This window comes from Ceratotherium simum, chromosome 1 (genome assembly GCF_057802395.1).
Source record: "Ceratotherium simum simum isolate JZ-2026a chromosome 1, ASM5780239v1, whole genome shotgun sequence".
In the NCBI taxonomy this organism is placed as follows: domain Eukaryota; kingdom Metazoa; phylum Chordata; class Mammalia; order Perissodactyla; family Rhinocerotidae; genus Ceratotherium; species Ceratotherium simum.
The window spans coordinates 96402493-96420668 of NC_141900.1; the positions used below are offsets into that span (position 1 = coordinate 96402493).

An 18176-nucleotide genomic window follows, 5' to 3' on the forward strand; every position below is an offset into this window, starting at 1 on the left:
CTCAGACCATGTGATATTATAAAATTTACCTTGAATCCTGGTGCATGTAGGAGGATATGCAGAAGAGATTCTCAGAATACAATATAATGTAAGGAGATTATATATTGTTGTAGTTGCACTGGGAAGCCATTGTAGTGTTTTAAGTAGTGGAGTGAAATGAGAAGATCATTGTGTTTTGAGAAGATAATTCTTGTGGCTATATGGAGAATCTGTTATGGGAGAGAAAATTAGAAGTGGAAAAATGAGTTAGGAGGCCATTGAGTAGTTCAGATGAGAGATCATGGTATCTTGGACCAGGATGGAGGCAGTGGAAGTGGAAAATTCAAGATATATTTTGTAATTAAAATGGATAAGTCATCGATGAATTGATGTGGGGTTATCGGAAAGAGAGAATCAAGTTAATTCTTAGGTGGTGCGTGATTTGAGCAACTGGGTGGATGATGTTGCCATTTACTTAAGTAGGGAAGATTGAGGGTGAGAGAGAGAGACTGTTTTTTTTTTTCAATGAGGATAAATTATTAGTTTTGTTTTGGACATGTTAAACTTGAGAGCCAAGTAAAGAAGTCAAATAGGTAGATGGATATGGGAGTATAGAGCTCAGAAGAGTGGTCTGGCATGAAGATGTACATTTTGGAATTATCAACATATGGATAGTATTATTGAAAATAATATGTATTAAAAACTTATTTGTAAGAGTTGCAGTATGAAAATGGCATTATAGGTTAAAGAAATTTCCTTTTCCTCTTGAAAATCACCCCAGAACTAATGAGAAACAGAAATGTGTGTTATATCTTTGATGAAGCTAGGAGACAACTAAAACTCCAAACCACAAAATAGGTGGAAAGACTGTGTATCATTCAGAGTCCAGTCAGGACAATGGAAATCAGTATAGGTATTTCACAGAGGGAATTTCATGTAACGGATTGTTTACAAAAGTATGGGAAGAGGAAAAGGGAGAAGGAAGGGGTACTGCAGGAGTAAAAAGGAAGAAGGGGTTATACCCAGAGATCAGAAACGTAACATCCCTGGGCTGGAGCCTATGAGCCTATTGCTGCAGTACTGGAGAAGTGATTACAGTTCTTTCTGGTGTGCTGAAGAGGTGTTGCCTTGGCCAGGCTAGCAACACCAAATAGATGGTTTTATTCAGGTTCCTGGAGTCTGCAGTCATTGATTCTTTCCCTAAGGAAAGGAACTGCTACCAAGTGCCACCCGTCGGATTGAGAAGCAGGACTTTTCTCTCTCCTTCCTTCTCATCTGGCAGTTTTTATATTGGCAGACACTAACAGCAAGGCATCTGAAGAGGGAGTCTTAGAAATGATTTGTAGAATCCCAGACCTCACAGTATAGAGCAGACTATAGAAGGGGGTTAAGGGCCTGAGAGAGGACGAGTTAACAACTGGAATAGGCTGCCAAAAGCAGTGGCGATCAAATTGAGGTTGGTGGTGGGTCTGGGATTTGATTTTACCCTATTTACAAGCTAATAATAAAGAAGTTAGCATATTACTGTTTCATAGATGCTGGTAGAAGACATGAAACTTCTGGGTCAGAGAAATGGTCATATTATTTGCAATACAGCAAGCAGCATGAACATTATCATGTTTGCATCAGTTCCCCTTGTCCTGCAAGTCCCACAGGGACAGTGCAGAGGGCCCAGGTTGATTTCGTTATGGAGAGAGACACTGAGCTTGGGGAATCCACTGCTTTTATAGCAAGCAGTAAGCAAGCCTGCTCTTTGTCCTGGGAGGGGGCATTACCTCATCTTTCAAGGTTGCTTGCTGCAAATACAACCCTAAGGAACGGCCCAGGTGCAGAGTGGTCAGTGCCTTGCATACTTAGCACACTCGGCAAGATGTGTAAGAGTACGAGAAACCACTGGAAGAATGTGTCTACCCACAGTGTCTGGTAGGAAAATACTGGATGGACGTTTTTGGGTAATATTATGACAGGATAGGGCCTGTAGCTTGTGCTATTGGTTTAGACGCATGATATTGAAAACATGTGGGTACCAGACACTTGTCCTGTTTGTGTGAAAAAAAGTTTTATCAGTTTGGGGGATGGAACTGAAGGTGGTAAAAGAGACCTGTGTTCATTCTGACTGGGTCATCTGCCACAGTGCTCTGCAGTGGGATTGTATACAGTATAAGACCAAGACTGGTAAAATGCACCCCATCCAGATTAGCCACATGCGGAATGTATATATGCATATATGGTTTGAGGGTGAGCCTTCAGGATGAAATGCTCACTTATTCAGACTTATTACTTGCCATTGTGCACTCTCCAGGTAAGGATTTTAAGGGACTTAGAAGCCTGCACGCCACTTATCATTGTGTATATTACTGATCTCTCTGCTGTGTATGCCTGACTGTGCTGATTTCCTTCTATATTCTTCAGATTAGTAAACCTTGATTGATATAAATGGATATTATCTATGACTTGTCTTGATGTCAGTCTGAGTGTACTGCTGATGTTTATCAGCACAGTTGTCATGCAGATTAGTATCAGAAGCAGGAATGATGTGAAGACCTGGACCGTGATGTCTAAGTCCCTGTGGAGAAAGTGCCAGAATAATGAAGGGGTAGAAGATAATATTGGAATGACTTGTTAGTCTGCTGACCTGTGTTTTGAGGATCTTTCAGCTCACTCACTTTAGGCTCTCACAACTGAAAAATCTCAGTTCTGTCAGGAGGTCCCCTCTACACAGTGTACTCTGTCTCAGAGTTATATGGTACCCCACTGTTCCTAGCCCTGGGGTACTGCACTATTTATGATTTCCCTATACTCTGTCCATGCTTTTGTAAATAATCCCTTTTTAAAACTCTTCTAGAATTAACCAGTTTGTGCCAATGGTTTCTTGCCAAGGCCCTGACTGATACCCTTACTTTGGTCTTTTACTCAAAAGAATGATTGAGGGCAAGAATGTGCTCTTTCAGTAGTCTTTCTAGACGTCTGCAGCCTGGGAGGAAGGATCCAAGGATCCAATAGCATGGCTCTGGTAAACTGTGTTTAAAGCTGCAGGCTTTATAGAGTTGGACTTGCAATATCCATGTGGTTGTTTTGGTGGACAATGGTCAACATCCATTGTGGAAGCAGCCATTACTAATGCCATCATATTAGTTATAGTATGAAAGTTTTAGTATTTATGCTAAGAAATGGGAATGGTATAACTGTGGGTTCATAATTCATATCAGTTGTACCTAATGGAATAATAGCAGCGATAATCCAACAAAGTCATCTGGGAAATTGAACTCTGATCACCAGCTAATGTGGTGTACATGGACACACACTGTCCTGGGAAAGAATCAAAACATGAGAAAGAAAAGTTACAATCAATCCTAAATTGCTCAATAACAACTTATAAAAAGGTACAAATTCTAATGTGAGAGGGGGTAAAAATAACAGAGATAGTAAAAAAGTTGATCAAACATGAAATGGTATGTGAAATGCATTCTGATATGTTGTATATTCTAAACTTTCTCCTCACTGGATAATTCTAATACATGGGTAGAGGAATCTTAGTGTATTTCTTCTTATGAGGGGATGTACAAGGTGTTACCAGAACAAAAATCTGAATCTGTAGAGCTGAGGCCATGAGAAAAAAACTGAACAGGGTTGGTGGTAGGTTGTGGGGTCAGCCCTACAACTGGTCTAAGGTCCTGTTACAGGACTCCCAGAGACAGCTAGGAGCTGGCCTTATTCTAATTCTGTGGCAGAGTTCAGGAAGCTTTTGGGCCAGGTTAAGTTAGCCTGAGAAAGCTGAGGGTGATTAAGAAGGACTGTGTTAATGCCCAAGTGTATTCTACAGTGCTCTGTAATCATATTGTACACCACATAATGCCAAAACAGATGAGGTTCACCTGGCTCAGATGAGAGGCTCTGCGGCATGTATCCAGAAGAGACTATGTGTCCTTCGTTCAGATTTATCACCTGCCACTCTTGTGAGGTTCTTTTGAGGGGATCTAAAAGCACATCCATCTGTCTGTTATTGGATAATGTTGCTGAACTCTCTCTGCTTTGTATCTTGATGGCATTGGTTTCTCTCTCCATCCTTCACATCAGTGTTTTCAAACAGTATTTATCACAACTCATTAGTAGGTTGTAAAATCGAGTGCAATATGCAAACAGCGTTGAAAGAATAGATAGAAAATATTAGAGTGCCACACATTTAGAAAGGGGAAATATGATTTTGTGAAACCTTTGTGTTCCCATTATAATATGTATATGTTATCTACATATATTTAGATTGTGACATATATATATATATATATATATATATATACACACGTATATATAAAATAAAAAGTATTACTGTTGGTCATGGTCAAAATTTGTAAGGCACTGTTTTAGATAAATAAGCCTTCTTTGGTTGACAGATGGTGTCTGTGTGTGATTTCTGTCAGCCGGAACTACTATTGGCTTATCAATACAGTGGTCATGCACTCTGAAAAATCCATATTTTGAATAGCTTATATGCTATACTTCATTATTGTTATCATTCAAATATTCAGGTAGTTAAGAATTTCTGATGATATGGCTCACTAGGGAAGAACCTGGAACCCCCTCATGTGAGGCATACTTTAAGGGGCACACCTTTTAATTCTAATCCAGGACCAGCGACACTGAACTTTTTCTATTTTATGCACTTAAACCTTCCTCCAGGGTGACTTTGATAGTGCCTTATGGTGGAATTTCCCCTTTCTGTTTGTGTCCCTGGGTTCTCCCTCCTGAGGAGTAAGACTTCTCACTCTTCTGAGTGATTCTGTGTAACTCTTCTGGTGACACACCTTTCTGTTCCAGGTAGCTTAGAACCCTACTCCCTTTGAAATTGAGTGCAAATCCTCCATCTTCTTTATGACTCAGATCTCTTCCTTCCCTATGTGACACTGGACACTATTATATTTGCATGTTAGCAAAGAGCTGCTGAGTTTAGATCATAGATGGAATGTGACAATCCGTGGCGTCTGTGAGGAGGACAGACTAACCTGAAAGAGCCAGAGAGGGTTCACTAAACTGTGCTCTACAACAGACTAAATTGGGCAGAGACAAGAGACAGTGAAGCAACAGGTAGAGGTGAGACTCACAGAGAGAAATTTAAAATCAGCAAGGAGATTGTACATCAACAGAAAGAACAAAAATCAAGTCTGCCTAATAGCTGATATGTTGGGACTCGCCGAGTGGGTGTTTCTGGTTCTCTCTACCACTCAGTTTATTCTAGGAATGCTGGGGAATGGTTTCATAGAGTTGGTCAATGGAAGCAGCTGGTTCAAGAACAAGAGAATCTCTTTGTCTGACTTCATCATCACTAACCTGGCTCTCTCCAGGATCGTTGTGCTGTGGGTTCTCTTGGTTGATGGTGTTTTAATGGTGTTCTATTCCAAAGTACGTGATGAAGGGATAGTAATGCAAATTATTGATATTTTCTGGACATTTACAAATCATCTGAGTATTTGGCTTGCCACCTGTCTCAGTGTCCTCTACTGCCTGAAAATTGCCAGTTTCTCCCACCCTACATTCCTCTGGCTCAAGTGGAGAGTTTCCAGGGTGGTTGTATGGATGTTATTGGGTGCACTGCTCTTATCATGTGGCAGTGCCATATCTCTGATCCGTGAATTTAAGATCTATTCTGTTTTCTGTGGAATTATTGGCACAGGGAATGTGACTGAGCACATTAGAAAGAAAAGAAGTGAATATGGACTGATCCATGTTCTTGGGACTCTGTGGAACCTCCCTCCCCTAATTGTGTCTCTGGCCTCCTACGTTCTGCTCATCCTGTCCCTGCGGAGGCACGTGCGGCAGATGCGGCAAAATGGTACCAGCTCCAGAGATCCAAGCACTGAGGCCCACAAGAGGGCCATCAAAATCATTCTCTCCTTCCTCTTTTTCTTCCTATTTTACTTTCTTGCCTTTGTAATTACAACGTCCGGTCATATCCTACCAGGAACTAAGATGGTTAAGATGACTGGAGAAATAATTACAATGTTTTATCCTGCTGGCCACTCCTTTATTCTCATTCTGGGAAACAATAAGCTGAAGCAGATGTTTGTGGAGATGCTCTGGTGTAAGCCTGGTCATCTGAAGTCTGGATCCAAGGGATCTTTTTCCCCATAGAGCTGCAGAGGGCACAGGAAGGAGCCTGGGAGTCCTTCGGCCTGGGTCAAGACTACAGGGCTCTTCCTGACCCTCCCGGGGCCCCAGTTCTGTAACATCAGTAGGAGAGAGACGCTACTGCTTTGCCCTGTCCCACTTGAGGACACTTCTTATGGCCTCTCTTTGTATGGTTGTTTTAGAGAGGGTAAAACAATCTTTGGAAAATGTCAATTTAGTAAGAATACTCTTACTATATAGACATGGAGTTATATTTAATAACTATCAGCTTGATATAATGAGCTGATTACTAGCTTTAACTTAAAGTTTATACTGCAGTGATAAGCTGATGTAAATAAAACAGTGTAGTGGTCTTGAGGGAAAGAGCAAAATCATTGCAATCCCACAGACTTGGGTTTGAATTTTGGTTCTGTCCATTTTCCAAGACTTGTGGCAGATAATTAAAGTAACTTAGGTGAATTACTTTAATAAGCTGTCTGATTCTCTCTTCTCTCATTTTAAAATGCAAACTGTGACATCGACCTCACAGGGTTTTAGAGATTCATGAGACAATGTGTGCTAACATTTTAGCACAGCGTGTTGTATAATAGGTGAGGCTATTATTGTAACTAACAGTGAATTGTACAGCAATTCCCACAAGATAAGTTTCCACAAATCTATTGCATAATGACAAAAGCAGTGGAATGAAAATCAAGACCCTTGGATAGTACTAGGTTCCAATCCAGTCTGGTGGTGAAGTCATTTTACTTCAATTTCAATAGTTCTTGAATTCCTTTGTCATTTTGCTAAAGCAAATTTTCAAGTAATTTTTAATTTTTCAGATTGGGCAAAAGTCCAAGTAGTTTTTTTTTTTTATTTAACCAAGATGCATATCTGGTTTTAAAATCAGGGTTTTGGGGCCGGCCCGGTGGCGCAAGCGGTTAAGTGCGCGCACTCTGCTGCGGCGGGCCGGGGTTTGCCAGTTCAGATCCTGGGCACGCACTGACGCACCGCTTGTCAAGCCATGCTGTGGTGGCGTCCCATGTAAAGTGGAGGAAGATGGGCACGGATGTTAGCCCAGGGCCAGTTTTCCTCAGCAAAAAGAGAAGGATTGGCAGATGTTAGCTCAGGGCTGATCTTCCTCACAAAAAATAAGTAAATAAAAATAAAAATAAAATCTCAGGGTTTTATAAAAAGATAATTTAAGCAGTTTTTATAAGTTTAATCACTTTTATTTTAATAAAATTACGTAGGCACTGATTTACTTCCTATCACTGAACAGTGGTGACAAGTCAATGAGAATATTATTGCTTAAGATCATGAAGAATTCTCAAACACATTCAGTTAGGACACATGGCAATTCTGAATCTGGATTTCTGTCACTAGTGGGGCTTTCATGTATAGAGTTTTGTGGCTAAAAATGTGGACTCTGAAGATAGACCGCCTGGGTTCAAATCCTGACCCTGGTCCTTACAAACAGGATGACCTTGGGGAAGTTTCTTAAACTCATTCTATTTCATTTTCCTCATTTGTAAAGTGGGAATAGTAATAGTATTTTGTTGATAGGGTTGTTGGAAGAAATGAGTGAGTTAACACATGAAAAATGCTTGGAGTCTCAGAGTAAACATCCAATAAATATTGCTGTTATTATTATTATTGTTGTTATTTTGTGGGAAAGGGGTTATATTTTGACATAGCATGAAGGGTCATTACATTACTTGGCATTTGGTTATATGTTACCAGAAATTAATTTTAGGATTGCTCTGGGATTTATATATTCATTTCTAAAATTAAATGAATAAAATATCTTTTGGTCTGCATTGTTTGCTTTCAAATTGATACTTGCTTCTTGAAGCTGCTAGGAAAATTCCTCATTCTGACATAACTTAAAATTCCCTTTCAAAAAGATATCTGTTGAAACTTAAAAGAATGATTTAATATTCATTTGTAATTTAGTAAAATATAAGGAATCTGAATGGGTACTTCAGTAATTAATAAAAATCTGTGCTTCTTTTCAGCACAGGGCAGTTTGTGGAAATACGTGCCGTCTCGATTGGCATCTGCCTTGTTAACCCTCACCCCTTGCTCTTGAATTCATCCACTCTTGAGTACTTGTTCCTACTTTCTGTCACTTTGACAACTTCTCTACCTAGCTGTGACCTTCTGGTTCTTTAGCGCTTACCTGAGTTCCTGATTCTGCCTTCTGCCTTAGGTGTGGGGATTTTCCTCTCTTAGCTGAACATAACATTTTACTAAAGACTTTGGCTTGGGTGTTGTTTTGTTCTTGGTGCCTTTGGCTAACTTATGAAGGATCCTTCCCTTCTGTTTCCACTGTGGCTCCATTAAATCCTACCCTGACCTAACAGATTTAGATGTGGTGCAGTGAACGTGCTAAAGTTACCACTGCTGGTCATTCTACTGGAACCCGGGGTGTGGATGGAAAATGTAGACTTTCTTGAGTGGGAGTCTGTTGTGGTAGTCCAGTTGGCCGAGAGCAGAATTACCTTTCCTGAAAGTAAATGAAATCACATTCATCGGTGTGGCATCCCCAACCCCTCTTGCTTCCTCTTTCAGAGAAATTTGGAGGCAACTCCTGGAAAATCTCAGACTTCTTATGTGACTTCAGCCATATCTGGACTGCCATTAATCAAAATTGGGGGTGGGAGTGGGGACACGGATCTGAGTAGTGGATGAGTTGCTGTGGAAAGGAGTCTCACCTGTTGCTAGAGGCACAATTTTCAGCTATTTTGGAGAGGACATGGTCTTCTAAATCCACCAGGGGAAATACCTCATGTGCCAGCTCCTCACTGAGTCCCAGGGCATGGGGAAGAATTACCTAATGCCTCAGGCCCAGTTTTGAGAAACCCTGGAAGGGGCCATCTTGTTTGTTTTGTTTGGCTTTCAGAGAATTAATTGTAGTTGCTAAACCCCGTAAGAATCTTCAATCTAGTTGTTTCATGCACAAGGGACCAGAGCATGGCTTTTCCCCACTATGACCAGGTACTTTGGGTCAAATTGTGGGGACGAGAATTGTCCTTGCAATTGGAATCTAATTATATGCTGGAGCTTGTTCCCAAGGTCACGTGTCTCCTCCAAACACATCTATTCTTTGGTGTATTGCTGGGGACTTTAACGCATGAATCAACAGCACATTATGACAGTAGCTTATAAGACCTTCCAAGTTTCCATCAGGGGCCCCTATGTTCTATGTCTCATGGGACTACTTCTCACTTTTAGTACTCTCTGACTTCTTGGGCCAAGTTCATAGGTCCTGATACTTAATGCGATTGAACTGTAGTTTGGGACCAGGAGGATTATAAATGAAAAAAACAAATAACAAAACCAAAAAACCCCCAAAATTATATTCCAACATTTCTCAAACAGTTTCAGTGCTTACCAGTGCTCTTTACCTTATACATATTTGCAATAATTCTCAACTGTTGATGAGCAGGGCTATCTAGAGGATCTTAAGTTGTCTTTGTGATTTTCTTGACTTGGAATAAGTGGAAAGGAATGTCAATGTTATTTGTTCGTATTCAGCAAGAAGTTCTGTTTTAAGAAAGCAAAAGTGACCTTATAAACTCCAACAACTGCTGCCGAAAATTTGTATATTATTTTCTGGTATTTCTACATTTTGCTGGACTGGAAACACGTATGCTGTAGTGGCTAAGAGTGTTAGTTGAACGTTTGGGTTCAAATTCTGACCCCACCACTCATTAGATGCGTGATCTTTGGCAAGTTATTAAACCTCCTTGGATTCAGTTTCCTTCACTATAAAATGGGCATACTTCCTAGGATTAGTGTGAGGATTAAATAAGACAATGTATGTAAAGTGTTTTAACAACTAAAGCATAGTAATGCACAAAAAGTATTAGCTATTAGTATTTTAATCTATCAAGGGTTGAGCTTGAAGTGTGTACCTTGTGGAGTCCTAGTCTTATGACAGTGAATCCATGAAATTTTTTGTTGCTAGTGGTATAAGAGGACATGATATAAGGGAAAACCTGCTCCTTCCAGCCCCCAGGGGATGGTGGGAAGGAGACGAGGCAGAGAGAAAATGGATTGCAAGTAGGGCAGGTGAGAGTCCTGATTTTCTCCCTCTTTGAGGACTGGTTAAAAGCTCCGTGTTTTCAGTCAGTAGGAGCAAAGCCTAGACAGAGAATCAGCCTTGAATGCCGTCGGGGCAAACAGCAACCAAGGGACAAGGATCCCTCTCGGGAAGCCTGAGGAGACAAGGACACTGCAGGAGAGTGTTACTGCACCAGGTCTGCTTTTGCCCGCCGCCCAGAAAGCCAATCACCTGGATGACGAGATTGCAGAGAGAGAGGGTTTAATCACAAGGAAGCCAAGTGAGGAAAACAGGAGAACAAGTCTCAATTCCGCCTCTCCGAAAATAGGGACTCAGGGGTATTTATGGGGAAGGTGGCAAGGTGGTCTGAAATGATTGGAGGTGAGGAGAGATGAGGTAATTGATGATCTGCGCAAGCTAGTCAGGCTTCATGTTTCTTCGTAGGACACATCTTCACAGAATGGCAGCATTAGCATGCCCTGAGGGTGGAGTTCCAACCTCTTGCCGTCAAAAGGGCCCAGTTGATGGGTTGGTGGTCTCAATCCGGCCTGAAGTGGACAAGGGGTTCAGTTCCTGAAAAAAAAAATAGCTCAAACACCCATTACCATGGTAACCCAGGCTTGGGGAGATGTCATCTATAGTCAGCTAGCATATTGCCCAAACAGCACAGTTAACACTGAGTAAGTTTATCATGCAGATTTAAGTCCTCCCCTTCCATTCTGACAAGTTTCTAGGTAAGCCCATCCCCATTGCTTCCTGGTGCGGGGAAGAAGATACCTTTACAAATGGAGATTTTCTTTACAAATGTAATTGTCTCTCATAAAGGGTAACTAGAACTAAGAATGGGTTTAGCACGACCCACCCAGGTACCCGGAGATATCTATAGTAATGGCCTTTTCTGGGGGCAGACCTCCCATCCCAAACTCCTTTGGTCAGTTAGTGGGGGTGGGGGTCAAAATGTCATTCAGGCAGAGACATATTTTGAGTTTGCAAATTCCAGTCTCCCATAGTTACTATCTGTTTAATCATCAATGGCTGTTTGCCGGTTTTTTTTTTTTTTTTTTTTTGTGAGGAGGACCAGCCCTGAGCTAACATCCAATGCCAATCCTCCTCTTTTTTGCTGAGGAAGACTGGCCCTGGGCTAACATCCATGCCCATCTTCCTCTACTTTATATGGGACGCCGCCACAGCATGGCCTAACAAGCGGTGCGTTGGTGCGCACCTGGGATCCGAACCGGCGAACCCCGGGCCGCCGCAGCGGAATGTGCGCGCTTTACCGCCTGCGCCACCCGGCCAGCCCCTTGTTTGCCGGTTTTAAGAGGACATGACACTTCTCTGCCTCCATGAAGTAGAGTTAATCTCACCCCTCTCCCCATACACCTGGCCCCTAATTAAAGGAGAGAAGTGTTGCCTGGGGAGGATGGTCTCAGAGATTTTTGTTTGTAAATTGAAGGATACTGAACATTTTTCTGAAGACATTCTTTGCATTATTCTGTTGGATTAAACACTTCTCCTAACTAGTAGATGGGGGTTCAGGAGAAAAACCATAGTAGGTTTAGACAAAATTAAGAACCTTATTTTCTCTGCACATCTGAATTTGTAGAGTGAGTAAATTTTGTTGACCTCACTACAATTAAATTGTCATTGTGACTTTATGGAGCTCGCCAGATGACCAGAGCAACATTTCCAGGTTAACCTTGAAAAATATATTTTCGGAAATTCGTTAAGTGGAGTTTCTCGGTATATTCTATGTAGCCTCAATGTCTATCTGTTGCCAAATAGTGTACTCGCAGCCAGAGAGAGACGATTTCTGAACTTTTCTTGGTTGCTCAAGTTTGTACCCTTACTGCCCAGCTAGCAGATTTCTTTGAGAAAGAGATGGGTTCTGGCTAGCTGCCGGCGGCTTCTGTAATATTCCAGGAATAAGTAAATTTCTGACTCCGTTTTGATTCTGGTTTATCTTGATTCCAGTTCATTCATTCATACACAGACATTTGTCTCACACTCACTTTACAACAAGCATTGTACTAGATCAGTTCCTATTCTCAAAAACATCACATCTAGTGGGCAATAAAGACACAGAAACAAGTATTTCATCTCTGCATCATTGAAACAGATGCTTCAGATATGATGAAGGGATCATCTTATCACCAGAGGGTTCTGGCACAGGTAATCTTTGTTTCTAGCTCCCTTTTGTGGCAACCATGAAAATGCACTCCTCAGTTCTCCTGCTGTGGGGTGCATAATTGCTGAGATCCACCACAGCAAGGCCACCCTTCCTGCAGGCTGCTCTTAGCCAATGATGGAGCACTGTGGTGTACTAAGGCAGGTCCACTCCTCTGAGACATGAGACTCTTCCAACAGGCAATTTTGGCCCAAGTTCTCTCCATCAGCTTGACTGAACCTTTCTTGGAACTATGCTGCAGTTTAGGATCCTCCTTACCCGATTCTTCCTCCTTCCCCTTCCCTTCTCACAGATATCAGACCTACATTGCTGTCTGAATACTCTATCTACCTTCTCTTGCTCCCTGCCACCTAAAATCTTTTGCAAGTCTAATCTTTTGCAGCCTATTCAGCTTCTTGTCTCACTAAAAGACATACAGGGTAAGTTTGTTTTTTTGTGAGGAAGATCAGCCCTGAGCTAACATCCATGCCAATCCTCTTTTTGCTGAGGAAGACTGGCCCGGGTTAACATCTGTGCCCATCTTCTTCTACTTTATATGGGAGGCCGCCACATCATGGCCTGACAAGCGGTGTATTGGTGTGCGCCCGTGATCCGAACCCAGGCCAACAGCAGCCGAGTGCACTCACTTAACCACTACGCCACAGGGCCGGCCCCAGGGTAAGTGTTTTTTTTAAGTGCACTCGAATTCTGGAAATTGTCCCAGATTCTTCCTTATCCTTCAGCCTCAATATCCATTTAATCACTAGATCCCTTTGGTTGTAGTTTAAAAACATTTCTCTTAAATGTCCTGCAGTCTCTATTTCTACTCTTTTCAACCCATCAGAGTGACTGCAACAGATTTCTAACTAGTTTCCTGTATCCAATTCCATCCCCTTCCAGCAAAGCGTTTCCACATTTCTTGGGTTGTGTTCTTCATACAGTGAAAATACAATCATAATGCTGTGTTAAAGTCCTGCAATGGCTCTCCATTGCTTTCGATAAAGTCCAAACTTTTTAGCTTGGAACATAAAGCCTTTCATTATTTGACCCCTATTTTCCTATCTAGTTTCGTCACCTCATTCCTCACTTTTCCAAAAGAACCTTGAACTACTTTAGTTCCCAAATATGCCAAACTCTTCTAGCTGCTACACTTTTGCATAAGCTGCTTTCTTTGCCTAGAATTCCCTTTCTCACACATCAGCTTAGTTAACTCCTCTTATCCTTCAAGACCTGCCTCCTCCAGGAAACTTTCTCTGACCTTCTAAGATAAAGTTAAGCACTGATTCTGTGTGTTTTCCTAAAATGTTGTACATGCCTCTGATCACATTACTATAATGATTATTTATGTCGAAAGTCTGTACCAACAATGGCATAAATACTTCATGATCTATCTCTTATCTTTCCCTTTTCATTTCTCACCATTTCTTCCTCTCCTTGTATCCCTCCATTCTTTTGTTTTCTGAACCTACCATACTTTTGGCACCTCTGAGTCTTCACCTAGAGTTCTCTCTCTGTTTTCCATATCCTTCTTCCTCCCACCCTAGCATTTTGCTTGGAAACTGCTTTGCATCCCCAAGATTTAATTTATGTCTTCTTAAGAAAGCCTTTCCTGAGCCCTCAAGGCTGGGTTAAGTGCCCCTTCTGATCACTCCCATTGTACCCTTTGTTTGTCCTTATTATAGCACTTAATGCACTGACCTAATTGTCTGTCTGTCTCTCCACTATTCTTTCTGTTCTTTGAAACAGGGTGTGCTGTGGGTGATTCTTTTCTGTTTCTCCAGCACCTAACATTAAAGTGCCTAGCTGATAATATCAATTTATTGAATGAATGAACCAATGAGGGGCAGCCTACTATAGTGGAAAGAGCTCAGTCTCAGAAAGACCTTCCAACTTAGCCACTGGTTTTCTGTGATATTTGGTAGTCATTTATGTTCTCTGATCTTCATTTTCTTTACCTGTAAATAGGGCTAACCATGTTGTCCTCCTAGAACTGTTCTAAGCATCTGAGATTTAAGATGCCCAGTACACTGCTGGGAACAGAGTAAGCACTCAAAAAAGCCCAAGAAATGGAAGTTGCCTTCCTTCTTCCTCCTAAGCAACATTGGTACTCTTTTGAAAACAATTCAGAGTTTGTAATTCATATTTATTTGTGACTGATCTCATTCTTCAAAGCCTTCATCGCATAAGCTAAGTCATCCTTTTGCTTTGAATATTTGCCCTAAAGGTTTTCCTAGGGATCTGCCAGGTAGCAGAGTTTGGATCCATGACTGCAGTGCACCCACCAGTGGGTCTTCATGGGCTCCAGTAAATAGTCAGACTTATGAGACTATCTTAGGCCAGTCTGGCACCAGTCTACTCAGATGCATATATATAGTTCAGGGACCAGCTCACCAGCAGGGCAGTGTCAGGCTTTCCTCTTTTGCAGAGTCCTTGTTGTTGGTCATACAGCTCAGGTGCAAGGAGAAGAGATCAGGCAAGGGTGGGAGTTGCCCTAAAGTAAAAGCTTTGTGTCCCCAAGGTGCCAATTTCTCTTGTAATAATCTCATAGAATAGCTTCTAGGGCACACACATAAGAGTCAGCACACTCAAGGAAGCCCAAAGCAGGGAGTCTCCATAAGATATTTCTATTTAACTGAAGGTCAAATTCTCATGCAGAAAGAGAAAGGGTGGTATTAACACTTTTCCCATACTGACCCTTTCAGAAATACCTCCGACAGAACCAGCTTACTCACTGATAATGCTAGCTAATGTGATCACATCTTACTTATAGTACCTCCTGCTACTGAGAAACCAACAACTTGGTATATCACACTCTGAATGAGGTCTACTACTGCCCAATACTGGCTTTCCCCCTCTTTTTTGGAATCTTTAATTCTTATATCTTACTCTATATAATTTATTCTACTTAAATGTGGTATTAATATTCCAACTTCATTGCTTTGATGCAGTAATCTATTTTATAAATAATTAAGTAGAAATATGTTCTATAATAGATTCTTTTCTTTAATCATTACCTTACTTGTTCACTCTGTGTTTGCCTGTTTGACAGAGGCATAGGCATGCCTCTGTCAGTGCCCATTAGTTTTGTACAAAAAGCTTTTGTAAGCATCTGGGCTCCAGATCAGGGAATTCCTCCAGGCTTGCCTTCCTGTCATCTGTCTTAAAGGGCTTCATGAATTTACTTCCCTCCTTCCCTCTTCTGCACCTGGTAATCTTCATATCTTAGCTCTTTCTTCTTGTCTATTCCTATTTGGATTTGGTAATAGGATTTTGTATGCGTTACCTTGATGCTGGTTTGGTAACCTATATGTGGCTGCATCCAGGATTGCATCTCGGTTTCACCCAACTGCTAGAGTAGATAAGAGATCCATACTCTTGCACTCGCTCATGGTCTTTGATAATATAATTTGCCAGGCATACTGTGCCCTGTACTATCTGAGAAATTACAGAGAAATCAGGCAATGAGATGTCTATTTATTTGCCCACAAAACTATAACTAAAGCACTACTGTGTATCTGATACCAGAGTATTTTGATTGGCAGTTAAATGCCTAAAAGGAAATAGCCATGTGTGATCTAAGCATAAACCCAGATCTATAAAGGAAACACATGAAATGGCTGACGTTTCTTTTCCAAGCAAAAGCAGATCACAGCAAATGATTATGGCACAAATCCATATATGTGGCTGGTGAGGGAATGCAAAGTAAAGACATCATCATGAAAGGATGGAGTTAATTGAAAAAGGCTTTCTCAAGGAAGTGTGAGGTCCTTGAACTTGATCTGTTAGATAACTGTAAATCAGTGTAGGTGCTAAGAGATGAAAAAGTAACGTTGGCATTGCCAGAATGACAGATGGAGAAAATGGCTGCAACATCAACAGATTAGAGGGGGTAGAGAAGTTGGATTTGGGTAATCCATAGATGTGTGGATGGGGGGTCGATGGGTAGGAATGAGACATGGGAATTCCCACCGTATCTGGGGTTTCTATGAAGAAAAGCTGCATTCACTGTGAAACAGTGACAGAAACAATGCTGGACTGCCACTCTATTATTTGGATTAGAAGTCCTTGGAACCTGCCATTACTCCTCCCTGCAGCTTTCCTTCTCTTGGAGGAGTGGACTTCCAGGTTCACCTACACTGTTTTAATTAGGCATTTCTAAGGAAAGCAGGATATGAATGAAGAAATAGTAATGCAATCCTTGGAAGATTTGCATCTCAGTAAAAGCAGCTGGCTCTTAGACCACTAATGGCTCATTTGCCACACTAGGGAAAATTAAAAAAGGAAACGTCCTTCCTGGCTGGGTACTGGTGCCTACTGGTACATTTCAGTATTTCTCCTGCTCTCAGCATCAGCACCACAACTGCTGAATCCTCAATGAGTAAAGATGCTTCAGATATTCTTTATCTCTTCTGTTACTGTCTCAGTAATTTTGACTTTTGTAGGACTCATTGTGAATCTGTTTATTGCAGTAGTCAATTACAAGACTTGGGTCAATAGCCACAGAATCTCTTCTTCCGATAGGATCCTGTTCAGCTTGGGCATCACCAGATTTCTTATGCTGGGAATGTTGCTACTGCATATTATTTACGTCAGCTCTCTAAATGTTGAAAGGTCAGTCTACTTACCCACTTTTTTCCAGTCGTGTTGGATGTTTTTGGACTCTAATAGTCTCTGGTGTGTAACCTTGCTCAACGCCTTGTACTGTGTGAAGATTACTAACTTCCAACACTCAGTGTTTCTCCTGCTGAAACGAAATCTCTCCCCAAAGATCCCCAGGCTGCTGCTGGCCTGTGTGTTGATTTCTGCCTTCACCACTCTCCTGTACCTTGTGCTCCAACAGACATCACCCATCGCTGAATTTGTGACTGGGAGAAATGGCACAGTATTTAACATCAATGAGGGTGCCTTGTTTTTGGTGACCTCTTTGACCTTGAGCTCGTTTCTCCAGTTCAGCATTAATGTGACTTCTGCTTCCTTGTTAATAAATTCCTTGAGGAGACATATACAGAAGATGCAGAGAAATGCCACTGGTTTTTGGAATCCCCAGACTGAAGCTCTTGTGGGTGCGATGAAGCTGATGATCTGTTTCCTCATCCTCTACATTCCATATTCAGTTGCTGCCCTGCTCCTTTATCTCCCTTCTCCTGTAGGGATGAATTTAGAAGCCAGGTGCATGTGTATGATTATTTCTACATTTTACCCTCCAGGACACTCTGTTCTCATTATTCTCACTCATCCTAAACTGAAAACAAAAGCAAAGAAGATTCTTTGTTGCAAGAAATGGTAGAATTTCAGTAGTAAATAGTGGCTGGAGTCACCTCATGGTTTGGTAGCAAGGTTTTCTCTGTTAGTAGTTTTCCCAGTGATATGAGGAATTCATTTTTGTAATTGCTGATCTGACTTCCCAGGCCTGTGATTGCCTGTATTTTACTTCATTCTCCATTTTTTTCTGCTAATATTTTAAAATTAGGCACTTTCTCTAAGAAACTTGTTTGAGGCATTACTTATTTATTTTGCATGGGTGTTGCATCCCTGGATAATGAAGATCACATTGTCCCATTGGCTACGTATAATGGGAAGTTACCCCATATTAAGGAATACATTATAGTTCACATCATTGAAATTTAGCTGAGCAGCCCTGGGTAAGGGCTTAGCAATGGGTAAATGGTCATTGGGAGTCACTAGACTGCCTTAAAGCACAGCAAGAGGGTACAAAAATGGGAAAAAAATTTTCAGAGAGAAATGTGAGGAAAGAGAAGGGCGAAAGAAACGGGTACATTATGGGCAATGTACAGAAAAAGGGTCCTCAACTTGCTGGGTGACAGTAACTGAGCTATTACTACTAAGAAACTCTAGGACTGA

At 41.4% G+C, this 18176-nt stretch overlaps 2 protein-coding genes across 2 annotated transcripts; both read left to right on the forward strand.

The window, feature by feature from the left end:
* Window positions 1-5154: 5154 nt before the first annotated feature.
* TAS2R3 (taste 2 receptor member 3) lies at window positions 5155-6105 on the forward strand. The gene has a single exon (XM_004430684.3). It carries the CDS (start codon window positions 5155-5157, stop codon window positions 6103-6105), a length of 951 nt encoding a protein of 316 aa, XP_004430741.1.
* Window positions 6106-16698: 10593 nt separating this feature from the next.
* Window positions 16699-17601, forward strand: TAS2R4 (taste 2 receptor member 4). Its single transcript, XM_004430820.1, has one exon. The coding sequence runs from the start codon at window positions 16699-16701 to the stop codon at window positions 17599-17601; it is 903 nt and encodes a 300-aa protein (XP_004430877.1).
* The last annotated feature ends 575 nt before the right edge of the window (window positions 17602-18176 follow it).